The sequence below is a fragment of the Ischnura elegans genome, unplaced genomic scaffold (assembly GCF_921293095.1).
Source record: "Ischnura elegans unplaced genomic scaffold, ioIscEleg1.1, whole genome shotgun sequence".
Taxonomy (NCBI): Eukaryota; Metazoa; Arthropoda; class Insecta; order Odonata; family Coenagrionidae; genus Ischnura; species Ischnura elegans.
The window spans coordinates 1-20,772 of record NW_025791689.1 but is presented as its reverse complement, the minus strand read 5'-3'; the positions used below and the strand labels follow the sequence as shown (position 1 = coordinate 20,772).

The window sequence follows — 20,772 nt, the reverse complement described above, 5'->3', positions numbered from 1 at the left end:
CACTTGCACATTAGGGAACACTTGTCACAGTGTTTGCGACGAGTACCACTTCCAAATTGCGTTTTAATACCTAAAATTTTTACTCAAATTCCGTGAGGTTCTTGCGTGATGCAAGAATCCTAGCCGATAGTTCCGCAACTGCCACTAGGGCGCACCACCTCCCGAGACACGGTTCCGTGAAACGGCAGGCGATGAGTCCAGCATACGACACAATGTATTATACCATCCGAGAATGCCACGTTTAACCAAGAAATGTAACTAATTCCACGTCAATGAGTGCTGCGCTGTCATTACCCGTACGCCTGTGTTGTTGATTCTCGTCTTGCCTCGTTGCCAAGGTAATGGCGTATTGTTGATCGAGCATCGAAATTTCGTGCTTTCGCGAAAACGTACCGTGGGATGGTTAGGGAGATGTACCGTTGAACATCGATGGTATGATAACAATCTTCAAACCTTATCTTTTCTGAAAATGACCGTTATTAATTACTTGGGTAGTTTAAACTATTTTTAATAATTCAATGAAAAACCCTCTGCACGCCATCTCCCAATGGACACCGGGAAGCGGAAGCCGATTTCCATGCCTTTAGAGTATGTAATCCCGCTGTGATAACCGAGGATCGAAGGAAAGTGTCGCGTGGCATGCAAATTAAAATTATTCCCAAACCTATTTCTCTCATTCACCACATATCGGAATCAACGAAACTCTCGCATTAGGGAATAAATTCCGAGGAAGTGATTGCAGTAATGACTGAAAATGGATTTTTCCCAAAGCCTTTCCTCTCCAACGCTACATTAATGTCACTCTTGAAACACGCGAATAAAATATGTAGAAAATATTTCACATAGTGACGTTTCTTTCTCAAAAGAAATTTTCGCGGCATATTCCGGCTCTGCATTGCTCGCGGTAGGTGATTGAAAATATTTTTTTAAACAAGTTCAAGAATAAAAGTAATGCCAACAGCACCCGGTATTCCCAGGCGGTCACCCGTCCAAGTACTATCCGGGCCCTACGTAGTTTAACTTCGGTGATCGAACGAGAACCGGTGAATTGTACGTGGTGTGGCCGTTGGCGAGTACATGACCGAATCCTCAAAAAGTTATCATGACTTGAGAATCGAAGGAAGATCTGGTTTCTTCGCGGTTGTATCTGCTTTTGTTTCTGTTGAATAGTTACCATTTCCAGACAACAGTCCCTTGATGCTTAAGCAATTCTCAATTCCGTTATATCTTTTGGTGCATCTTTGAAAATGTGTTTATGAAAAATGTCTTTCGTAACGGTGTGCTTGTTGGTGTAATGGCGATTCGTTTCAGCTTTAATCCATTGGTAAATGTCGCCTGTTGTTGTTTCGACTGTTTAATGATCGATGTAACGCAAGGGATGCATTTACTTCTTCAAAGAAATTTTCTGGCAAAAGATGATTATGTAATGCGTAACGAGGGAATTAATTTGAGAAAGATAATTCTTGTCGTTCCAATTTCTTCATCTAAATTTTCCGGACTTGACGGTGTTATGCTCTTTGTTGGTTAAGCAATGTGTAAAAAATCGTTTTCACCATTCTTGGAACAAAATGTTTTTCCCTACATTCATACATTTTTCTTTATGTCATTTATCTATCTCCCAATGCCAACACACTGCCACGGAGACAGGAATTCGTGGTTATACTCCGAGTTATATTACGGATTGGAAATTGTTATCCTTCCTCGCTTATCGTGCTTCACTCTTTTTCCCAATTGCGATTATGAGGTGGCATTACTGCCCCTGTGATGCTAACCGATTTCGTAACATTTACGTGGAGGAATGACGAACGATAGTGCGCCCCTTCAAAAACTCTGTCCGTTGGCAGGGAGCCGACCTCGATTCAAAGTTCTCCCCTACCGACAGTTGCTTACGTCACACGCTGCCGCTTCTCGGTCGGGGAGACGTACCTTCCCCCACCACCATTTCCGACCGTGGGAACAAGAGTCCCCTTCATGTTCCCATACAGGCGGGCGACTGGCATTTGCTTTCGTGAAACGTATGCCCGACGGAAATATTTCCAACCCTAAAATTTCACCTGCGCTATGGAAATACTTCATTGGACGTGAACACCGATCATTGATTGATAAATTCCTCGACATGACTATTGCGTGAAAGTAATGAAAGTGTACTGTTGACGAAGGAACGGTATACATTGAGCGTTTTTTTTTTTCAAGTATTACACGTTATCTCGAAGCCTTGCAAAACCCTACTTCCATTAATGGCAGTCGATTACCTTTCCACATTTTTAATGGTGCTATGCCATGAAAGTATGTGTTGCTGTCATTGGAGTGATTATCCTCGCGTGCAAGTCTTTCGATACGGCAGGTATTGAATGATGCCATGAATAGAAAACACTTACTCGCTTTTTACGTCGACGGGAAACAAACGAAGGAGGCCATTGCGTCTTTTGAAAAATTCGCCCGTTGGAACTTCTTTTTTTCTTCCCGGCGTCCCCTGCCCCACTCGCTGCGTTTAGGTTCGTGGTGGGGGAACCCGTCCCCCACCACCCGGATCCAAGCGTGGGAACTACCCCACACACGGGTTCCCAGGAAAGTTGTCTTCGTTGACCCAAGAATTTCCCCACCCCCGGATTCTTTCCACGTGGCGGTACTTCGCACGAAGAGAGAGTGCGTTACAAAAAATTTGTGGACGAATAAAACTTTGAAACGGTATGGAGGGAAATGTTTATAACTGACTGCACGAAATGGATTACGTCGCACTGGTTTTTTCTGAAACAGTCTTCATTAATGAATTAGAGAATGAGGGATACAAATACATCTTCCACTAAGGACGCTGAATAATCTGATTCGCCAAGTAATACTTTCCAACTGCAACGAAAGAAAATGCTCGTGACGAGGGAGCATAATTTTAGACGATTCCGGCATTTAACGCGACTCCGGTGTATATGGAAAAGGTGTTTGCGATATTCCGTGTCCACCACGGCTAAAAATTTATTTCAAAGTCACGGGGGACTGCATTGGGAATGATGCATCACATTTTAGAATTTTCTTTCATTCCCGTGATTTAATGAAGGGGAAAATAGGCGCTCTGGGATTTTCTCACCCGCGCGGTTACCCGAAGGAATGTTTCTTATTTCAGTAGCCGCCTTTCCGTCGGCCGATGTGCGCAGAGAAAGAGTCTGTGAATCGCCGGGAGAAGCACGCCGCACCATCTAGCGGCGGCGGCGGAACCATACTCGGACAGTTCGCAGCCAAGTGCGAAATAGGCGACCAGCTAGTTATTAGTTAATTTATGGTATATTAATACGAGACTTAGTCATTCACTAGTAACCGAAGAAGGGGAGAATATCAATAACATTCTCGCTTTTTCTGCATTTCCCTTGCAAACCATTCCTAATTAACATGCTGAAGTAACACAATGGCAAGAATGGTTTCCAATGCAGTGCACGAAAAAAAATTGTGTTAGAATTATGGAGTTATGACTAAATTTATCAAAGTTTTCGGTTCACGAGGGACATCAAAATATTCGGTAGAAATCAGCAAACGATTTGGATAAAGTGTATGAAATTGGATTGCTATTTGTCAACTTACAGGCCACAGAATTTTTTTTCCCGTGTCTTATATGTCTTCGGGAGGCAATTTATATTAAGCAGACAACATTCCCCTATTATTCATGGTTAAATAAAAAACACAGTACTATTCCACAACCTTATATTTTTGCAGTCTACTAGTTTCAACGTTACAACGTCATTATCAAGACTAACTGTTAACTAATGTTAGTCTTGATAATGACGTTGTAACGTTGAAACTAGTAGACTGCAAAAATATAAGGTTGTGGAATAGAACTGTGTTTTTTATTTAACCATGAATATCTCATCGTTCCACCAAGTAACGCCTAAATCTGTTGATTATATTCCCCTATTAATAAAAATTAGCAGTAGTTGCAAGAAGTGGCATTTTTGATAAGCGAATTCCATGATTTTCCACCGTTGGTTGCTATGTTACGTCGCACGTAACGTTGAAAGAATTAGCGATGCAAAGTTTCCATTATTTGCTGTACTCGCGTTACGTCTTGCATTGAAATGTTTATGTGTAGCAAACAGCCAACAGGAAACCAAATAACTTCGTTACTAAGGGTAACTATATCGTTCAGCGCTCAAGCGAAACTGCTCAATGTCACGAAAAGCTTTCCAAATAATTGAGTTATGCTTTGAAAATCATTGTGGAAGAGACGAGTGTGTTCATTAACATATACTCAAGGCAGAAGGCACGGAAATTTATTGCTACGGATGAAGTCGTTCCGTGCGTTTTAATACAGTGTAGAGAAATGTGGATTGCCTACTCATAACATATTAATTAATCGGTTCTCTCCCTTTACTGACTAAATGTACGGCTATACTCCGAAACTCTGCGAACTTTTCTCGTGTACTGCGAATATGTACAACTATGGGAGTTCGGTTTAAGGATAAGTCGTTGACACTGGCAGACAGTGACGATATCACTTATTGAGAAGAGGAAGGATATTTGACGTATGTAGGGTGCAATCGAGGAAGGAAAGTAGACCTGGCTAATCACGAGAAATAATTTATTCGGATAAGGAAATTCTTCGATCGCTCGCGAAATAATGTAATTTCCGCTTCACTCCAATGGCTGGAGAACGATTGTCATTAACCGTGGCATGCGAAAATGTAGTAAGAACTTACGGTACCGTTAGGGAATATGTAAAATTGAATCGTGGACAACTGCGAGCAGCAACTCGGACACGAAACATTTTCAGAGTAGGAAGGAACGGTAACTAACAATTAAATCGCTCACTGCATTCGTCGCGGAATCAATATGCTAATGAAATGGTCCGGCATTCACGGCTTATGAATGAATCACTTCTAATCACCTAAGGTATAACCGAGCCGAGTTCTTTCCCCGCTTATCCGTGTTATCGCGTTTTCTCTTTCCGTACTGCGATCGTGAACCCACTCTTGTCATAAGGACACTGCGCGATGTGTCATCGAGAGCACACACAATGCCATGCGATGGTAAAGTTCCTCGTCTCGCGACGAGCACCTACGGCCGAGATGTTCTCTGCCTCGCGGCCCCCTGCCCTACACCCGCGATGCCGAGAATCGTCAGCCGCACGGAGTGTATTCCTGCCTTGAGTCGAAGCGGTCCACTCCCTTCGAACGCCGAAATGAAATTCAAATCGCGGGCGGAGGAAAGACACCGCTTGACAGTCGTCACTTCACTGGCAGATGATCATTTACGAGGCGGTCGTGTTCCGATCATGTACATTTAAACGATACTGTGTTTGATGAATGGATTATTTACAGATATTCCGTGCTTCGCGTCGTTGGAATACAGTGTGGTGTTTCATTGTTGTAAATGACAACATTTGTTTTCCGCATTTCACGACAATTGACCGCGGATGAGTCGATAAATCATTCATCATGGCTAGCGTTCACATATTTGCGCCGAGTCGCAATCCGGGAAAGAAATCCCACCGAGAGACGATATTTCAAATTCCGCTCTGGACGTCCACGGCGAGCGACTGCGAAAAGGCCCCCTGCGCCATCTATTGGCGGAATCTGAATTACTACTTGATCACTCTTGCAGCGGTAGCTGTCGTGAGAAGACGACGCGAATAATTATTAACAGTTATAATTAGTCCATGTTTATCAGCGGTTACTCACATAACGCCGGTTATGTAGTGTTCTTTGTGACGCACGGCAAACGCGAGGAAATGAGTGAAAGTGTCTGTGTCGATGGATGTATAGGAAAAGTCAGTGAAATGCACGAGAATCAATAGTGTGATGAAAACAGCGATTCTGATAGCCGTGCAGGTGAATACTGTGATCCACAACCAGCGAGCCGAGTAAGTACGCTATTACTTATTTAAACACTTTTCACGCTCGTATTCGTTGACTGTGTTGTTCCTTGCGTTTCTCTTTTGTGTGGAAAAGTAAACTGTGTAGTGATTAATTCACTGTTTGACGATGATGACGGTTGATTGATCCCAACGTGTAATTGTGTATCCTAAGAAAACCGAAATTATTCGTGGCGTCCTTAATTGTTACGAGTTGAGTGAATCGCGGCTTAATTTAAAATTGTTTGCCTTTCTTTGTTCCAAGAAGTTGATGGTTTTCCCTTGCACTTTGTATCTTAGGCACTGTGCACTGTTTGAAATGTTGACGAAAGAGTGGAAGGAAGAATATTTTTCGCTAATGTTTTCCTTAGCAACGGATTGCTGGTTTCACATTAGTGAATACGGAATAATTAAATGGAAGTGTTTAGCGTGTTATATCGTCGTCCTTAAATTTGCATGAGTGAAGTGATGGTAATTGGCAGATCTTGATTAGTAATACGTGTCAATGCTAAGTCTAGTAAGTGCAATGAAAGAACAATTAACGATGTTGACGATTACACGTCCCATTCCTACCGTCAGGCGTCTTTGGTTATTCTTAACGTTCCTTTCGTGGGAATGTAATTCCTTTTGTGCTATTTCATTTTCTCTTGGCAGCGGAATAACGTAAATAATTAGGGCAGGGATATTATAACGTAAATAATTTGGGCAGTTTTATGGTAAGCTGTGATAACTTAACATGTGATTTTAAAAGCGAACTGTTAGCATAACGGAGCCCAAGGAATGTTATCGGACGTAGTAGAGGAATTACTTTTCAAACGTCAAAGGCAAACTCACAAACATTTCCCAGATTGTACTGCCTCTTTCAGTAATTCCTGATTGCTACATCATTTTCTTCGCCATACGAATGTTAACAGTGACGTCCGTACTTGATATATTGGTTTAAAATCGCTTGGAAATCGTCGAAAACCACGTAAGACTCTGCATCATGAGGTACGTTTTGGTGGATATTTTGAGGTACAAGAGTACTCTATATTCCAATTATGCAAATGTTCACCACATTGCGCTTGAATCTTGGCTTAATTTACGATATTATATGCGACTTTAAGGCGGGGATTTGGTCGTTCGATGTGCCATTGTTGCGGAGAACATTAATAGTTCACGACAATTGACAATCGATGGTTCATTAGGTATGGCAAGGATTCGCATATTGCCGCTGCGTTGCGAATAATTATCCCAATTGCTTTCCCACGCGCGATTCCTAATTCCCAACAGCGATGCGCGCAGTGGACTGCTGGAGGTTCCCCCCGCACCATCTAGCGGCCGAATCTGTATTACCACTCGATCGCTCTTGCTGCGGCAGCTGTAGTGAGAAGACGTCGCGAGTAACTAATATCAGTGATAATTGTATAATGTTTATCAGCTGTAACTGACATAACGCCGGTTCTGTAGTGTTCTTTGTGACGCTTGGCAATCGTGAGGAAAGGATTGAAAGTGTCTGTGTCGCTGGATGCATAGGAAAAGTTAGTGAAATGTACGGGAATGAAGTGTGTTGACAACAGCGATTGTGATCTACAGCCGAAGAGCCGAGTAAGTACGCTGTTACTTATTTTTCCACTTTTTACATTCATAATCGTTGTCTGTGTTATTCCTTGGCTTTCTATTTTGTGTAGAAAAGTGAACTGTGATGTGATTAATACACTGTTTGACGATGATGACGGTTGATTGATCCCAGCGTTTAATTGTGCATCGTAAGAAAACATAGATTAGTCGTGGCGTCCTTAATTGTTACAAGTTGAGTGAATCGTGGCATAATTTAAAAGTGTTTGCCTTTGAATGTGCTAAGACGTTGATGGTTTTCCCTTGCACTTTGTATCTTAGGCACTGTGCACTGTTTGAAATGTTGACGAAGGAGTTGAAGGAAGAACATTTTTCGCGAATTCCTTAGCAACGGATTGTTTGGTTTCACAAAATTTATTACGGAATATTTTAATGGAAGTGTTTACGGTGTTACATCGTGGTCGTATACTCTGTATGTGTGAAGTTATGTACATTGGCAGATCCGGATTAATAATAAGTGTAATGCTATGTATTTGGACTGCTGTTATGAAAGCAGTCAGCGATGTCGAATAGTGCACACCGCATTTCCACTGTCAGCCGGCGTTGATTATTGTTAACGTGCCTTTCGTCCGAATATAATTCCTTGTGTGATATTACATAACTTCTTCGCAGTGGAACTACATAATTAATTAGGGCAACGATAACATTCCATGGTAATGCTGTGTTAAGTTGACATGTGACTTGAAAAGCGTAGTGTTAGCATCACGGAGGCCAAAAGAATTTTATCGGATATGGAAAAGGAATTAATTGTAAAACGTCAAATCACAAACGTTTCCTCAGACTCGTGAAATTGGAGACCAGCAAAACGCCATTGTCATATGATTGAATGGAAACCGTGAAATGTTGTAAGTAGCGGCACTCATACGCAAGTTTATTTGTGATTTTGCAAAATTATCTTCATCGTTGGTTATCGGAAATGTGGGAACGCATTGTGCAAAGCGTCGAAGACTATTTTAAGTCCTCGACACTCATTTTCGCACACCGCATGTGTTATGATTTTCGGGAAAAAATGTAAACTGTGCTCTTTCAATGCGTTACTGATTGTTACGAGGTAACCGTAGGGGCTCGAAATTTCAAAAGCTTTCGCCATGGGTGATAATTACTCGATGTCATTACATCAAACTTTATAATCGCTGGTCTTTCCCGGGAAAGGGAATGAGAAACGTGATTGTTGACGTGCTAATTTTCCTTAGCAACCGGGTGTTTGCTGGTTTCATTGCTGTTGTTTTCAATTGTTTGAACAAGTACTAACGCTGAAGTTGTTGCACCGATTTGCGTGTGGGAAGTGTACCACTACTAATTGCTTGCATTGAAAAATTCTTATTGTTGCGAATTAAGTATCGATAATAAGTATCGTACGTTTGCGTTTCATTGTCTTTGATAGGCCGTCGAAATTGTGCTTCGTAGGACGTCGTGCGTTTGATGAGTAACTGTTACAATAAATCTGTAATTGAATTGATGTAATGAATCGTTCACGAAACAACTCCGCGATTAATATATTTCTCGAATGCATCTGCAAGCTTTGTCCGTTTAACCGATTGCAAGCGTGCCATTACAACGTAAATGAGACAATGAAAGAAAGAAATTGCGTCCTTCATGTTCCGGGAGCACAATTTTATCCATCGCATGACACGCAAGTTCGGACGACAGCATTTTGTTTTGCTTTTCTCCAGGCTCGACACCCCCGATACCGGCTGCCTAGTCAGTGTGCGTGTCGAGACTTGCAGGAACTCAATTCGTATGGGAGTCGAAGTGGTCCGCTAGTTTTGAACGCGAAAATAAAATGCGATACGCCGAGCGACGCTCGGTGGTCGGCAGTTAATAGCATAGCCCGGATTTAATTTCCTTCAGTCAAAATTAACATTCACCAACGATGAGAAATGTTCAGGTTTACAATGATGTGTTCATAGATTGAATTTATAAGTGGTATTACGTGCGAAACGGACGCAAGCTTTGCGTCTTCGGACGAAAAGGCTATGTGCCATAGCTGTCATTAATAGTAATTGTTCGAGACAGTCAAGATCCGAGGACTCGACAGCGTATGCATTGGCATTGTTGACCTCGGTCGTAAACAATAGCCCGGGTGCGCTCTCCCTCGGGGGATCGAACGTTCAAACTTGTGTTTGCACGCGCCCGGCGAGGCAGGCACCGGACAGCGGAGTGGCCTCCCTCGCACCATCTAGCGGCAGCGTGTGTTACTTTTTGAGCACTCACGATGCAATACTAGTCCCGGGATGCGGATGACGAGATTAATTATTACATTGTTGCAAGTTTGTCAGTGACAGCTGACATTACGTCGTTTGTATCTTCCACCTTTTGACGTGTAAGAAAAGGAATGATGAATGATCAATAGCCGATCCGGTTAATGAAGGGAATCGCACGTAGCAGGGTTTTAATTATTACGCTATGAATTAATTTTCGTTTCCAGAAAATCTAAAAGGAGAATACTAATCGTTGAAAGCATTTCACAAATTGACCTTCGTTTTCTTTTTTTAAAGAATTTTTCTCGGCATTTTCTGGCAATGCATAGCTCGTGGTAGCTGAGTTAAAATATTTTTTTAAGTTTAATAGTTGCCAGTTTCCCGCAGTAGTCGGATGTGCTTTAGTGTCTCTCAATTCCGTTATTTCATGTACTCGATATTTGAAAATGTGTTTCTGAAAAATGTCTGTAGCAACGGTGTGCTTGTTACTGTAATGGCGATTTCTTTCAGCTCCCATCGCTTAGTAAATGTCGCCTGTTGTTGTGTCAACTGTTTCATGATCGAAATTATTTTGGGTATGCATTCAATTTTAAAAATGGATTCGCTGGAAATGGAGCATTATGGAATGCAGACAGGAAAAGCAGTTCTCTCAAGGAATAATTTCGAGAAGTATATTGTTCGGCGTTACATTACTGTATTTAAATTTTCCGGGCTTGACTGTTTTAAGCGCGGTTTCTCTACGAATGAAATAACGAATGTATCAACCTAGGAACAGAAATATATTATCCAAGAGTGGTGAATAAAAAAGTTATATCGATTGTTCGTGGAACAATATATTTTTCGCTGTAATCACCGACGTTTCCTTCATGAGATGTAATTTACTATACTTACGGAATTTACTCGAGCGAAATGATTTTTTTTCAGTATGTACGATGTAAGTAACTTACGTGTAGAATACGGAAGGAATGGTATGGGCCTAAGAAAAGGCATGGACTGCACAAAGGCAGCGTTCTGCGCGATAAGGAAAAGTTAACTGGGAAAACTGAAGTGGCGTGTTTCAATCCTTTCACTTGAAGGAAGTGGGAGTACTGCCATTTCACGCGAAAGAAAATGCAATGCACATCCTTCAACGCATGCATGTGGTGAATAACTTGTAATTAGTTATCATAAGGATAGGGGAAAAAAATAAAAAGTGATACCAACAGCACCCGGTGTTCCCAGGCGGTCACCCATCCAAGTACTATCCGGGCCCGACGTTGCTTAACTTCGGTGATCGGACGAGAACCGGTGTATTCAACGTGGTATGGCCGTTGGCGAAGATATGTATGGCTTTTGAAGAATGTTATACTCATTCGGTGATTAGATTCGATAGTTCACTATCTGACTTTGTAACAATTTGGAGTGAAATGTCATACAGGAATGAAATTGAGCATCAACGGCGCATAAAAAATTTCCATTTCAAAAGTATCAGTTTCGGAAATGGATCTGTAAGAGTTAGTTTTCATAAATGTTGCGGAAAGGAAGACAGCTGAAGCGCGGACCTCCCGTGACAAAGTAGAGGCTTTCGAAGATGGATTACAATGGGCTGCCAACGTGGAATATGGAGTGAACTGAAAATGATGGAATAACGGACAAACGGTTTGACGTAAGAGAAACAGTCCCACCAGTTTTCTGAGTTACAAAGTGCCTTTTGTTGTCATAACAAGGAAATAACGTTAACGATCGTCTCGTGCGGCTGCAAGTAGACAAAATTTGAACGCACTGGACGGATTGTCATGCAACGAGGAACTGTGGAGACGTTACGGAGGACTTTACATATAGCGATAGTAGAAATTCATGTACGCGATAGAGGGAAAGGAAAAACATCTGCCATGAAGATAAGGAAAGAGAAAATAATGTTGCATAAATTATTAATTTGTGGGAACATTGTATCTGTTATGCTCGTGGAAAAACGATTTTTGAACTTGAACATTTGAGAGAGCCCGGAGACACCGTCACACTTCGCTTTGACAATGCGACGCCAACAATCACCGACTGTTGGAATGAAATAACTGATGAATGATCAACAATCTGTTGCTATGGCAACCAAGGAGTAATCATAACAATTAGGACCTTCTGAGCACTGAAAATGAGATATGGACTACCGTTGTGAATTTTAAAGTGGAACTTCGTTTTTGTCGTTGAAGTAAGCAATGGAAACATCACACTGAATGATGTAGGGCCCTAAAAAGGGCCGTTGGGGCGCTACCAAGTAATTTACTTGGAGCTGGTGTACTTGGTCACAGCCTTGGTGCCCTCAGACACGGCGTGCTTGGCCAGTTCACCGGGGAGCAGGAGCCTGACGGCGGTCTGCACCTCCCTGGAGGTGATGGTGGAGCGCTTGTTGTAATGAGCGAGACGGGAAGCCTCGGCGGCGATCCTCTCGAAGATGTCGTTGACGAAGGAGTTCATGATGTTCATGGCCTTGGAGGAGATACCGGTGTCAGGGTGGACCTGCTTCAACACCTTGTAGATGTAGATTGCGTAGCTCTCCTTCCTCCTGCGCTTCTTCTTCTTGTCTCCCTTGGAGATGTTCTTCTGGGCCTTGCCGGCCTTCTTGGCAGCCTTTCCGCTAGTCTTGGGTGGCATGTTGGTACCAACGTTGCGTAGCAGCGAGAATGAAAATTTTTCGCTAGATTTTTATTATATGCCGTGAAGTCGGGACTCGCCGACACCGGATTGGTCGAGTAGACGGAGCAGTCGGCCAGCGGCAGGCCATAAAATGTATAAGCCACACAGACACCGTTGTAATCAACATTTCGTCGAGAGGTCTACACCGTACCGCCGAAAGCAACTCGATTCAACATGTCTGGACGCGGAAAAGGAGGCAAAGTCAAGGGAAAGTCCAAGTCCCGTTCCAGCAGGGCCGGACTTCAGTTCCCCGTGGGACGTATCCACCGTCTGCTCCGCAAGGGCAACTACGCCGAGCGCGTCGGTGCCGGTGCCCCCGTGTACCTCGCCGCCGTCATGGAGTACCTGGCCGCCGAAGTCCTGGAATTGGCAGGCAACGCTGCCCGTGACAACAAGAAGACGAGGATCATTCCCCGTCATCTTCAGCTGGCCATCCGCAACGACGAGGAGTTGAACAAGCTCCTGTCTGGCGTCACCATCGCCCAGGGTGGTGTCTTGCCTAACATCCAGGCCGTGCTTCTGCCCAAGAAGACCGAGAAGAAGGCTTAAGCGTTCTCTTCTTACGAAGAGAATAAAAAAATGGTCCTTTTTAGGACCGCAAACCATCTAGGTCTGTCAGTCTTACGACTATGTCAAAGAATTTGGTACTCTTCCCAAAATATGCACATAAAAAGTCTAGAAATTACTTTCTGTTTCTCAGGTGGAGAGGTCGTGGATCGAGTTGTCGAGTGGTTATAAAATTTGAAAATTATAACATAATAGAACGATAGCAAGTGTGACGAAAGCATACCAACACCGAAGAAAAAGCTCTGTGGAAAAAACAGAGTAAGAGAAACTGTGATGATGAATGAATAGTAATTAAGGGATTAGTATTATGATGGGGGAAAAACATGTTGCAATACCATAGCTTCGCCTTGTAAAAGGAACATTTGAATGGATATCCAAAAAGTCCGAATGCTATGTAGCAGTTTGAAAATATGTTGGCAGCAGTGCGTTTCTAAGCAACAGATAGGCGATGTATAACAATGTGTCATAATCACCGCATTCGGTCGAAGAATTGTTTGAAAATCGACGAAGGCGTTTGGGTCGTTGCTAAGTAACACTAATCAATGGACGACATTGTTAACGGCTTGTGCCGCTGTAAAATGTAAGAATAACTACCGGAAATAGAACACTTAGTGACCATTATTGTTGAAGTCGGTAATATGGGTTGGATTAAGAAATAGAAACAAATTGATCGTCCCCTCAGCAGTTTACTCAATCAACTTTCAATATGAATGAAAGTATTTGGTTTACTAGCATAATAGTAACTTGTCATGTGACAATTCCATCAATTTTTTTTTTTTTCTTTACTCAACCAGTACCTTAGTTCTCATGTATTATCGATGACATCACATTTCTGTGATTACGACGAGTGTAAGCAATGGCAAATAATATCCTGCATGTTCTATGGTCCTGAAAAGGACCTTTGTTATTCGATGATGCTGCAGCTGCCAGATGTAATGGGCTGCTGCCGCGATGGAAATCTAACCACCGAATCCGTACAGGGTGCGTCCCTGGCGCTTGAGGGCGTACACGACGTCCATGGCGGTCACGGTCTTCCTCTTGGCGTGTTCGGTGTAGGTGACGGCGTCACGGATCACGTTCTCAAGGAACACCTTGAGGACACCGCGGGTCTCCTCGTAGATGAGTCCGGAGATACGCTTGACACCTCCGCGGCGGGCCAGACGGCGAATGGCCGGCTTGGTGATGCCCTGGATGTTGTCGCGAAGAACCTTGCGATGACGCTTGGCGCCCTCCTTTCCCCAAGCCTTTTCCTCCCTTGCCTCGTCCGGTCATGTTGCTGCTGTCTCGGTGAGAGAATCGTGCTTGCTTGACTTTCGGCTTTCCATTTTATAACGTCTTTCGACGGTCTCGCACTCTCAGCCAATCACATTTCGGCACATGTAAGAGTCTACACACTCATGCCAATATATTGGGTCGAGAAATCGGCCGCTTCAGTTACTTTCCCGACAGGAAAATGGCACGTACCAAGCAGACAGCCCGTAAGTCGACCGGAGGCAAAGCCCCCAGGAAGCAGCTGGCCACCAAGGCCGCTCGCAAGAGCGCGCCGGCCCACCGGTGGAGTGAAGAAGCCCCACAGGTATCGCCCAGGTACCGTGGCCCTCCGAGAGATCAGGAGATACCAGAAGAGCACCGAGCTTCTGATCCGCAAGCTGCCCTTCCAGCGCCTGGTCCGTGAGATCGCCCAGGACTTCAAGACCGACCTCCGCTTCCAGAGCTCCGCCGTCATGGCGCTGCAGTCCGAGGCCTACCTCGTGGGTCTTTTCGAGGACACCAACCTGTGCGCCATCCACGCCAAGCGCGTCACCATCATGCCAAAGGACATCCAGCTGGCACGCCGTATCCGCGGAGAGCGCGCTTAGATCGCTGTCGACTTCTTGTCGCCACAAAAAACAAAAGTCCTTTTCAGGACTAGACGTCATACAGACGATTGTTTCCCATTGCTTTCATCGACGAGAATGAAATAATATTTCATAAATAAAATCTGAAAGAGAATGAAAAATTAATAAAGTTGTAATTAATGATAATTATAATTAACTAATGAAAAATAGTTTAAATGAATACTGGAAGGTATGAATAAAACTAATGAAAAGATGTTTTTTGCAGATGGAGTGCTTGGCAACCTGGCAGTTTCCTGACGGAAAATGCTATCTTTACAGAATGGCAATTTAAATTTCATAAGTAACGGAAATTACGAAGTTCTATCAGAATAACAATGTCAGGAGTACACTCAATCCTTTATCGAGTTACGACAATGTAGGAATCTCTCGAACTCAAAAAATGTCGTTAGGAGATGTTGCCATGCGCGACGATTGTTTTCCGCCAGCAGTATTGTCACGGAAAATACTAATGCAACAATGACATTCGCCAATATTTCATTGTTTTCAACAATCTACCGTCTTGGTTGCAAATATGTGATACGCAAATACTTCATTCTTTTCAGCAATCAGGCTTTCTGCTGCAGCAGACGCGTCTTTCGAAACTTAGTTTCATAGGTAAATTTTTACTGCCAAAAAATTATCTGACAACCATCAATGGAACGAGCATTCATTTGACGTCAAATTAGCTGATTTGTAGAAGGAATATTGTCCATCTACTCATTTCTTTGAAAGGGTAAGGTTTGAAACTTTATTTGGTAAGGTGGAGGAGTTTGGAATTTTGTTTTAAGCATGGAAAATAGTCATCTGTATGACTTGATGGCCCTTAAGAGGGCCTAAATTGAACTTCGCGTACATCGAAGTTCGGTGAACCTGCGAGGTTCGGTCGCTCACTTCTTCTTGGGGGGCGGCGGCGGCCTTCTTTGCTGCCGCGGGCTTGGGCTTGGTGGGCGTCTTCTTGGGCTTGGGCGCCTTGGGCTTGGTGGGCGCCTTCTTCGCCTTCGATGGGGACTTTGCTGCCTTCGCCGCTGGCTTGGCTGCTGCGGGCTTCTTCTTGGGCTTGTCTGCTTTCTTTGCCTTCTTCGCAGGAGGCGCGGACTTGGAGCGCTCCTTGGGCGCGGACCGCTTGGTGGCAGCCTTCTCCTTCTTCGCGGGCTTGGGCTTCTTGGCCGCGGCGGTCTTCTTGGCTGCGGTCTTCTTCGCCTTGGCTGCAGCGGGTGCAGCCTTGTCCTTCAGCGTGGTGGAGCTCAGCTTGAAGGACCCCGACGCTCCCTTGCCCTTGGTCTGTACGAGTGTGCCGGAGGTGACGGCGGACTTGAGGTACTTCTTGATGAAGGGGGAGAGCTTCTCGGCGTCGACCTTGTAGGAGGCGGCGATGTACTTCTTGATGGCCTGGAGGGAGGAGCCGCCGCGTTCCTTGAGGCTCTTGACGGCGTTGTTGACCATCTCGGAGGTCGGTGGATGCGAGGGCTTTGCGCGGGCCTTCTTGGAGGCGGCGCCCTTGCTGGCCTTCTTGGATGCTGCGGAGGCGGCGGGCAGGGGCTTGACGGCTGCGGTGCCGGACGGCTGGGCCGCCGGGGGCGCTGCTGCGGCTGCTGCGGTAGCGTCTGCCATGGTCTCGGACGAGAGGTATGAAAATCTCGCTCTGTATTGACGGCAAAAACTTGCCGCCTTCTGTCAACTGCTCAGCACACACCTGGCTCTTCAGTCGATGGGCATTTCAGGAAGCAAAAAAAAACGCGAAATTTTTCACGTTACTCCGACTCTGGACTATCGTACATTTCGGAGACTGCTCGGGCGGAGGCGCCTGCGATGCGTTCACCGCCGCTCGGAAGGCGGCAGCGGTTGGTCTTCTTTTCGTCCCGTTCCGGCGCGCGGGCGGCGAAATTTGTCCCATGGCATCACTTGGTATGCAGAAACATGTCGGATCTCGCTGTTAGTCGAATTTGCTGAGGATTCGAGGAATTCTTGCGTGCGTAGCTGGAAGAGTTCTTCGAGCGGAAGTAGGTTGGAGATAGCCCAGAGCGCGTTGTTATGCGGCATGACGCCAAGGCGGAGTGCTGATCGAAGGCATTTTCGATCCGCGACGCAGAGGATGTGCTTAGCGGCCTTGGAGGCGAGTCCGCTCCATGCCGGCGCGGCGTATTCTATGATGGGCCTGAGAATCATCTGATGCAGCAGAACTCGTCGTCGGAGCGGCAATCTGGTGTTCCCAAGCATGGAAGCAAGTTGGATTCTTCGTGCGAGCATGATGGCGGCCTTGCGGCGGGCGTGAGGCAGCATCGTGAGGCGTCTATCCAAGAAGACGCCGAGGTAGAGTATGACGTCTTTCCATAACACTTCCGAAGCGCCGACGAGGAGTTCGCCGGGCTCCTTCCGCGCTCTGGAAAAAAACGATCGCTTGTGTTTTCGCCTCGTTGACTGCCATACGCCAACGCTCGTACCACTCCACGAGATCGTCGGTCGCCCGTTGTAAATATTCGACAGCTTTGAACTGCCGCGACGATCTCGCGAGCAATGCCGCATCATCAGCATACAGCGCCGCCATCACGTTTGGTCCAAAGTCGCTTGGGAAATCAGCTGTAAAGATATTAAAAAGCAGCGGCGAGAGAACAGAGCCCTGCGGGACGCCTGCTCGAATTCGTCGCTGAGCCGATGTTGCCGGTCCCCACGCCACAGCGAAGGTCCTCTCCCGGAGCCAGGCCGCAATGATGCGTAGACACCACCGCGGAAAACCGAAGCATTTCAGCTTCCAGAGCAAGCCCTCGTGCCACACTTTATCAAATGCCTTACTAATATCGAAGAAGGCTCCCGCTGTGTGACGTTCACAGTTGAAGCCCTCAACGATAAAGTTTAGCAAACGTGCGACTTGATGTGTTGTCGAATGCTCGCCCCGGAAGCCGAACTGGTGATCCGGGAGAAGATCCAGCTCCTCCGTGATGCTGCGTAGATGCTGCAATAGGATGATTTCGAAGAGTTTTCCCATCGTGTTAAGGAGAGAAATCGGCCGATAATTCTCCAAGCGGCTGGGCGATTTTCCGGGTTTGGGTATGCAGATGACGCGAGCAGTCTTCCATTGGGATGGAAAATGGCCGATGGTGATGCACGCGTTCATGATGCAGAGCAAGACGAATGCCATTGAGCGCGGCATTGCACGCAGAGCCGCACCCGCGATGCCATCCGGTCCCGGAGCTTTTTTTGCTTTGGTTTTTTTAACCGCTTGGAGAAGTTCCGCTGCTGTGATGTCGGGCGATTTCTCTCCTTCGTCACGAAGTCGCCTCCTCGTCTTCTTTTCGGCCGAGATGCCGGCCGAAGGGTGAATGGCATGGGCTGCGCCGCGGCGAGAACAAAGGGAATTGTTCGCCGCGTTGGAGATCTCTGCTGAGTCGGAGTCCGTGGCTGCTGGGCTTGCACGTGCATGTTGTCGTGTTGTCCTCGGAAGGGAAAGGCAGGTGTGAGTGGAGTGGGAAGGAGGGGAGAGGTTGCGGCGAGAAGAAAGAAGTTCTTTCTCCGCCGATGCTATGTTTTCGTTCTCTGTCGGACTGCGTGAAGGGCTTGCAGCTGCGTGCGAGTCTTGCGCCGGCTGATGTAAGAGGCACGTGCCGGGGGGAAAAGTGGGAGGGCTGTGGGCGGCGGTGGCGGTGTCGGCGTCACAAAGGCAAAGGGCCGGTCGCTCGGGCCGACCCTTTGAAGTCCGCCGCGCTGGTTCTTCCGCAGCTGCCTGAGTAGGGAGATCTTCCTCAGTGTCGGAATTTTCCTCGTTTTCTTCCGTTGAAAGACCGCCAAGTCCTCTCCCCTCTCTGTGATGTATTGGAAGAGGCACGGGGCTTTGCAGCGGACAAGGAATGCCTGCTTTCGGTGCAATGGGCGTGAAGACGTTCTCAAGATATTCCGCCATGGCGTCTGCTTTCAATTGATGATTAAAAATCAAGCCGTTTTCCGTCCGCAATGGAGCTTCTTCCGCTGAAGTATTCCTTAATGCGCGAGCCATTTTCCAGAGCGAGCCATCATTGAGATCTAAAGATTGAATCTTCGAATCCCATGAAGTCATTCTGAAGTCCGTGATGGCGTCACGCACTCGGCGCCTGGCGTCGTTCAATCTTGCTTTGTCAGAATCAGCGCGGGTGCGGTGAAAGACGCGGCGAAGATAATTTTTCGTTCTGATGAGACAGCGAACAGGCAGCGGAAGAGCTAAATGATTCCAACTTCGGATGGTTTTTGACGGCACTGAAATATCAATCGCCTTTGTGATGATATTTGTCAGCGTCGCGACTTGCCGGTCGATGTTTTCCGGTGAATTGAGCGGGGTAAGTGGCAGGTGTTGTTCGATGCCCTTCGTCACCTCGCTGCGAAAAATCTCCCAATCGGCGCTGCTGTAATCTTTGATGATCTTCGGTGGAATTGTCACTGGACTTCGGCTTAGATGAAAGATGACCGGGATGTGATCGCTGTCCAATGCATGGATGGATTTCGCTGACAGCGCCGACGGGAGATTATGCAGCGCGATGTCAAGGACATCGCCATGCCCTTGCTCGCCGTAACGCGTGGGAGTACGCGGCCCGCTGATGTTGATATTTCGTTGATTAATGAATTGAAGCAGACGCCGCCCTTTCTGATTTTCATGCTGAGAGTGCCAAGCGGAATGCTTAGCGTTGTAGTCGCCCGCTGCGATCGTCCGGTCATCCGATGGAAATAAGGCGTCGATATCATCCGCGCGAATAGTTTTATTCGGCGGAGAATATGCGCTGATGAGTCGCAGCGGGCCGTCTTCCAGCTGAAGGGAAATGGCAGTGCATTCGATGGCAGTAGGGTGAATATCAAGAGTGAAGCGCTGCGCTTCAAGGTGATCCGCAATGATGATTGCCGTTCCGCCGCCGCTGCCTCTGCTGCGGTCGTCGCGGAACACCTTGAATCGCGGGATGTTCCACCGGCAGGCTGGGTTGAGGTGAGTCTCCTGTATCAGGGCAACATCGCATTTCTGTCGATTTAGAAATGCAATTAATTCCGCTGTCTTCCGCGCCACGGCGCCTCCCGCATTCCAAGAGACGATGGACAGATGTTTTGATGTGGGTTTATGGGCCATGACTGAGGGAGTGGAAAAGGCGCGGCAACTGCTCCATGGTCGCCGTCAGAAGCTGAAGATTGGCCTGCAGGTTGGCAGCAATCGCGGTCATCGTTTCTAAAAAGTGAGAGACTGTAAAATCATTAGAGTTCGCCGCGGGCGCGGCAAATGCTTGGGTTGCCTCTCGCGAGGCAGCAGCGGCTTGGAGGCGCTGTTTTCTTTGCGCTTTTGACAGCGGAATTTTGATGGATTCCGCCGTCTCAGCAGGTGGTGCGGGACCGGGCTGCGGCAAGTAAGGGTACGGCATCTCGAGGCGCAGTCTCGGCGTCGGGCGCTGCGGCGCGGGCGGGCGGGAAGCGTCCGCGGAAAACCATGCATTCTGCTTCCCGAGCGATGGAATTTTTTGTCGTGGCTGCTGCTTCCGCCTGGGTGCGGCTGCCGCTGTAGATTCTGCGTCGGATTCGGATGCAGAGTATGCATCCGAGGAGACTGGGCGCGGCTGTTTTGTAGTCTTCTTGGCGGATGATTTTTTCTGCTCCTTTTTCTCGCGGATTGCCTCTTTGCGTTCGGCGTTTCGCTGAAATCGGTCGTTCCGCATTGCCTCCTTCTTTTCCTTTTCCGCGATGAAGACCGGGCATTCGCGGGCGAAGCCGGGATGATTGCCGCGGCAGTGAGGGCAGGATAGATTGGTTGATTCACAGTCCGCGAGCGCGTGAGGTCCGGCGCATCGCAAGCATTTCGGCGCGGCCGTGCAATGGAACGAGCTGTGACCGAAGCGGGCGCAGCGGTAGCACAGCTGCGGGTTATCACTTTTGTGCAGCGTTACTTTGACGCCGTTGCCAAAGATGCTGCGCAGCTTGAGTATTGATTGAGTAGGCCACTCCGTGGTTGGCGTGATGGCAGCTACGAAGACGCCAATCTTCCTTTCGCCGCCTGCCTTCATTT

General features: G+C 46.6%; 4 protein-coding genes, 2 non-coding genes and 1 pseudogene across 6 annotated transcripts; 3 read left to right on the top strand and 4 right to left on the bottom strand.

Moving 5' to 3' along the window:
* Positions 1-952: 952 nt before the first annotated feature.
* LOC124173499 lies at positions 953-1,071 on the bottom strand. Its single transcript, XR_006868582.1, has one exon. It is a non-coding gene; the product is annotated as a 5S ribosomal RNA (ribosomal RNA).
* A 9,779-nt stretch (positions 1,072-10,850) lies between these two features.
* Positions 10,851-10,969, bottom strand: LOC124173498. Its single transcript, XR_006868581.1, has one exon. It is a non-coding gene; the product is annotated as a 5S ribosomal RNA (ribosomal RNA).
* Positions 10,970-11,870: 901 nt separating this feature from the next.
* Positions 11,871-12,331, bottom strand: LOC124173497 (histone H2B). The gene has a single exon (XM_046552948.1). It carries the CDS (start codon positions 12,280-12,282, stop codon positions 11,911-11,913), a length of 372 nt encoding a protein of 123 aa, XP_046408904.1. The 5' UTR covers positions 12,283-12,331; the 3' UTR covers positions 11,871-11,910.
* Positions 12,332-12,417: 86 nt separating this feature from the next.
* On the top strand, positions 12,418-12,926 carry LOC124173495 (histone H2A). Its single transcript, XM_046552947.1, has one exon. It carries the CDS (start codon positions 12,499-12,501, stop codon positions 12,871-12,873), a length of 375 nt encoding a protein of 124 aa, XP_046408903.1. The 5' UTR covers positions 12,418-12,498; the 3' UTR covers positions 12,874-12,926.
* Positions 12,927-13,805: 879 nt separating this feature from the next.
* On the top strand, positions 13,806-14,201 carry LOC124173493. Its single transcript, XM_046552946.1, has one exon. It carries the CDS (start codon positions 13,806-13,808, stop codon positions 14,199-14,201), a length of 396 nt encoding a protein of 131 aa, XP_046408902.1.
* LOC124173494 lies at positions 14,134-14,766 on the top strand (annotated as a pseudogene).
* Positions 14,767-15,551: 785 nt separating this feature from the next.
* Positions 15,552-16,381, bottom strand: LOC124173492 (late histone H1-like). Its single transcript, XM_046552945.1, has one exon. The coding sequence runs from the start codon at positions 16,377-16,379 to the stop codon at positions 15,552-15,554; it is 828 nt and encodes a 275-aa protein (XP_046408901.1). The 5' UTR covers positions 16,380-16,381.
* Positions 16,382-20,772: the final 4,391 nt, after the last annotated feature.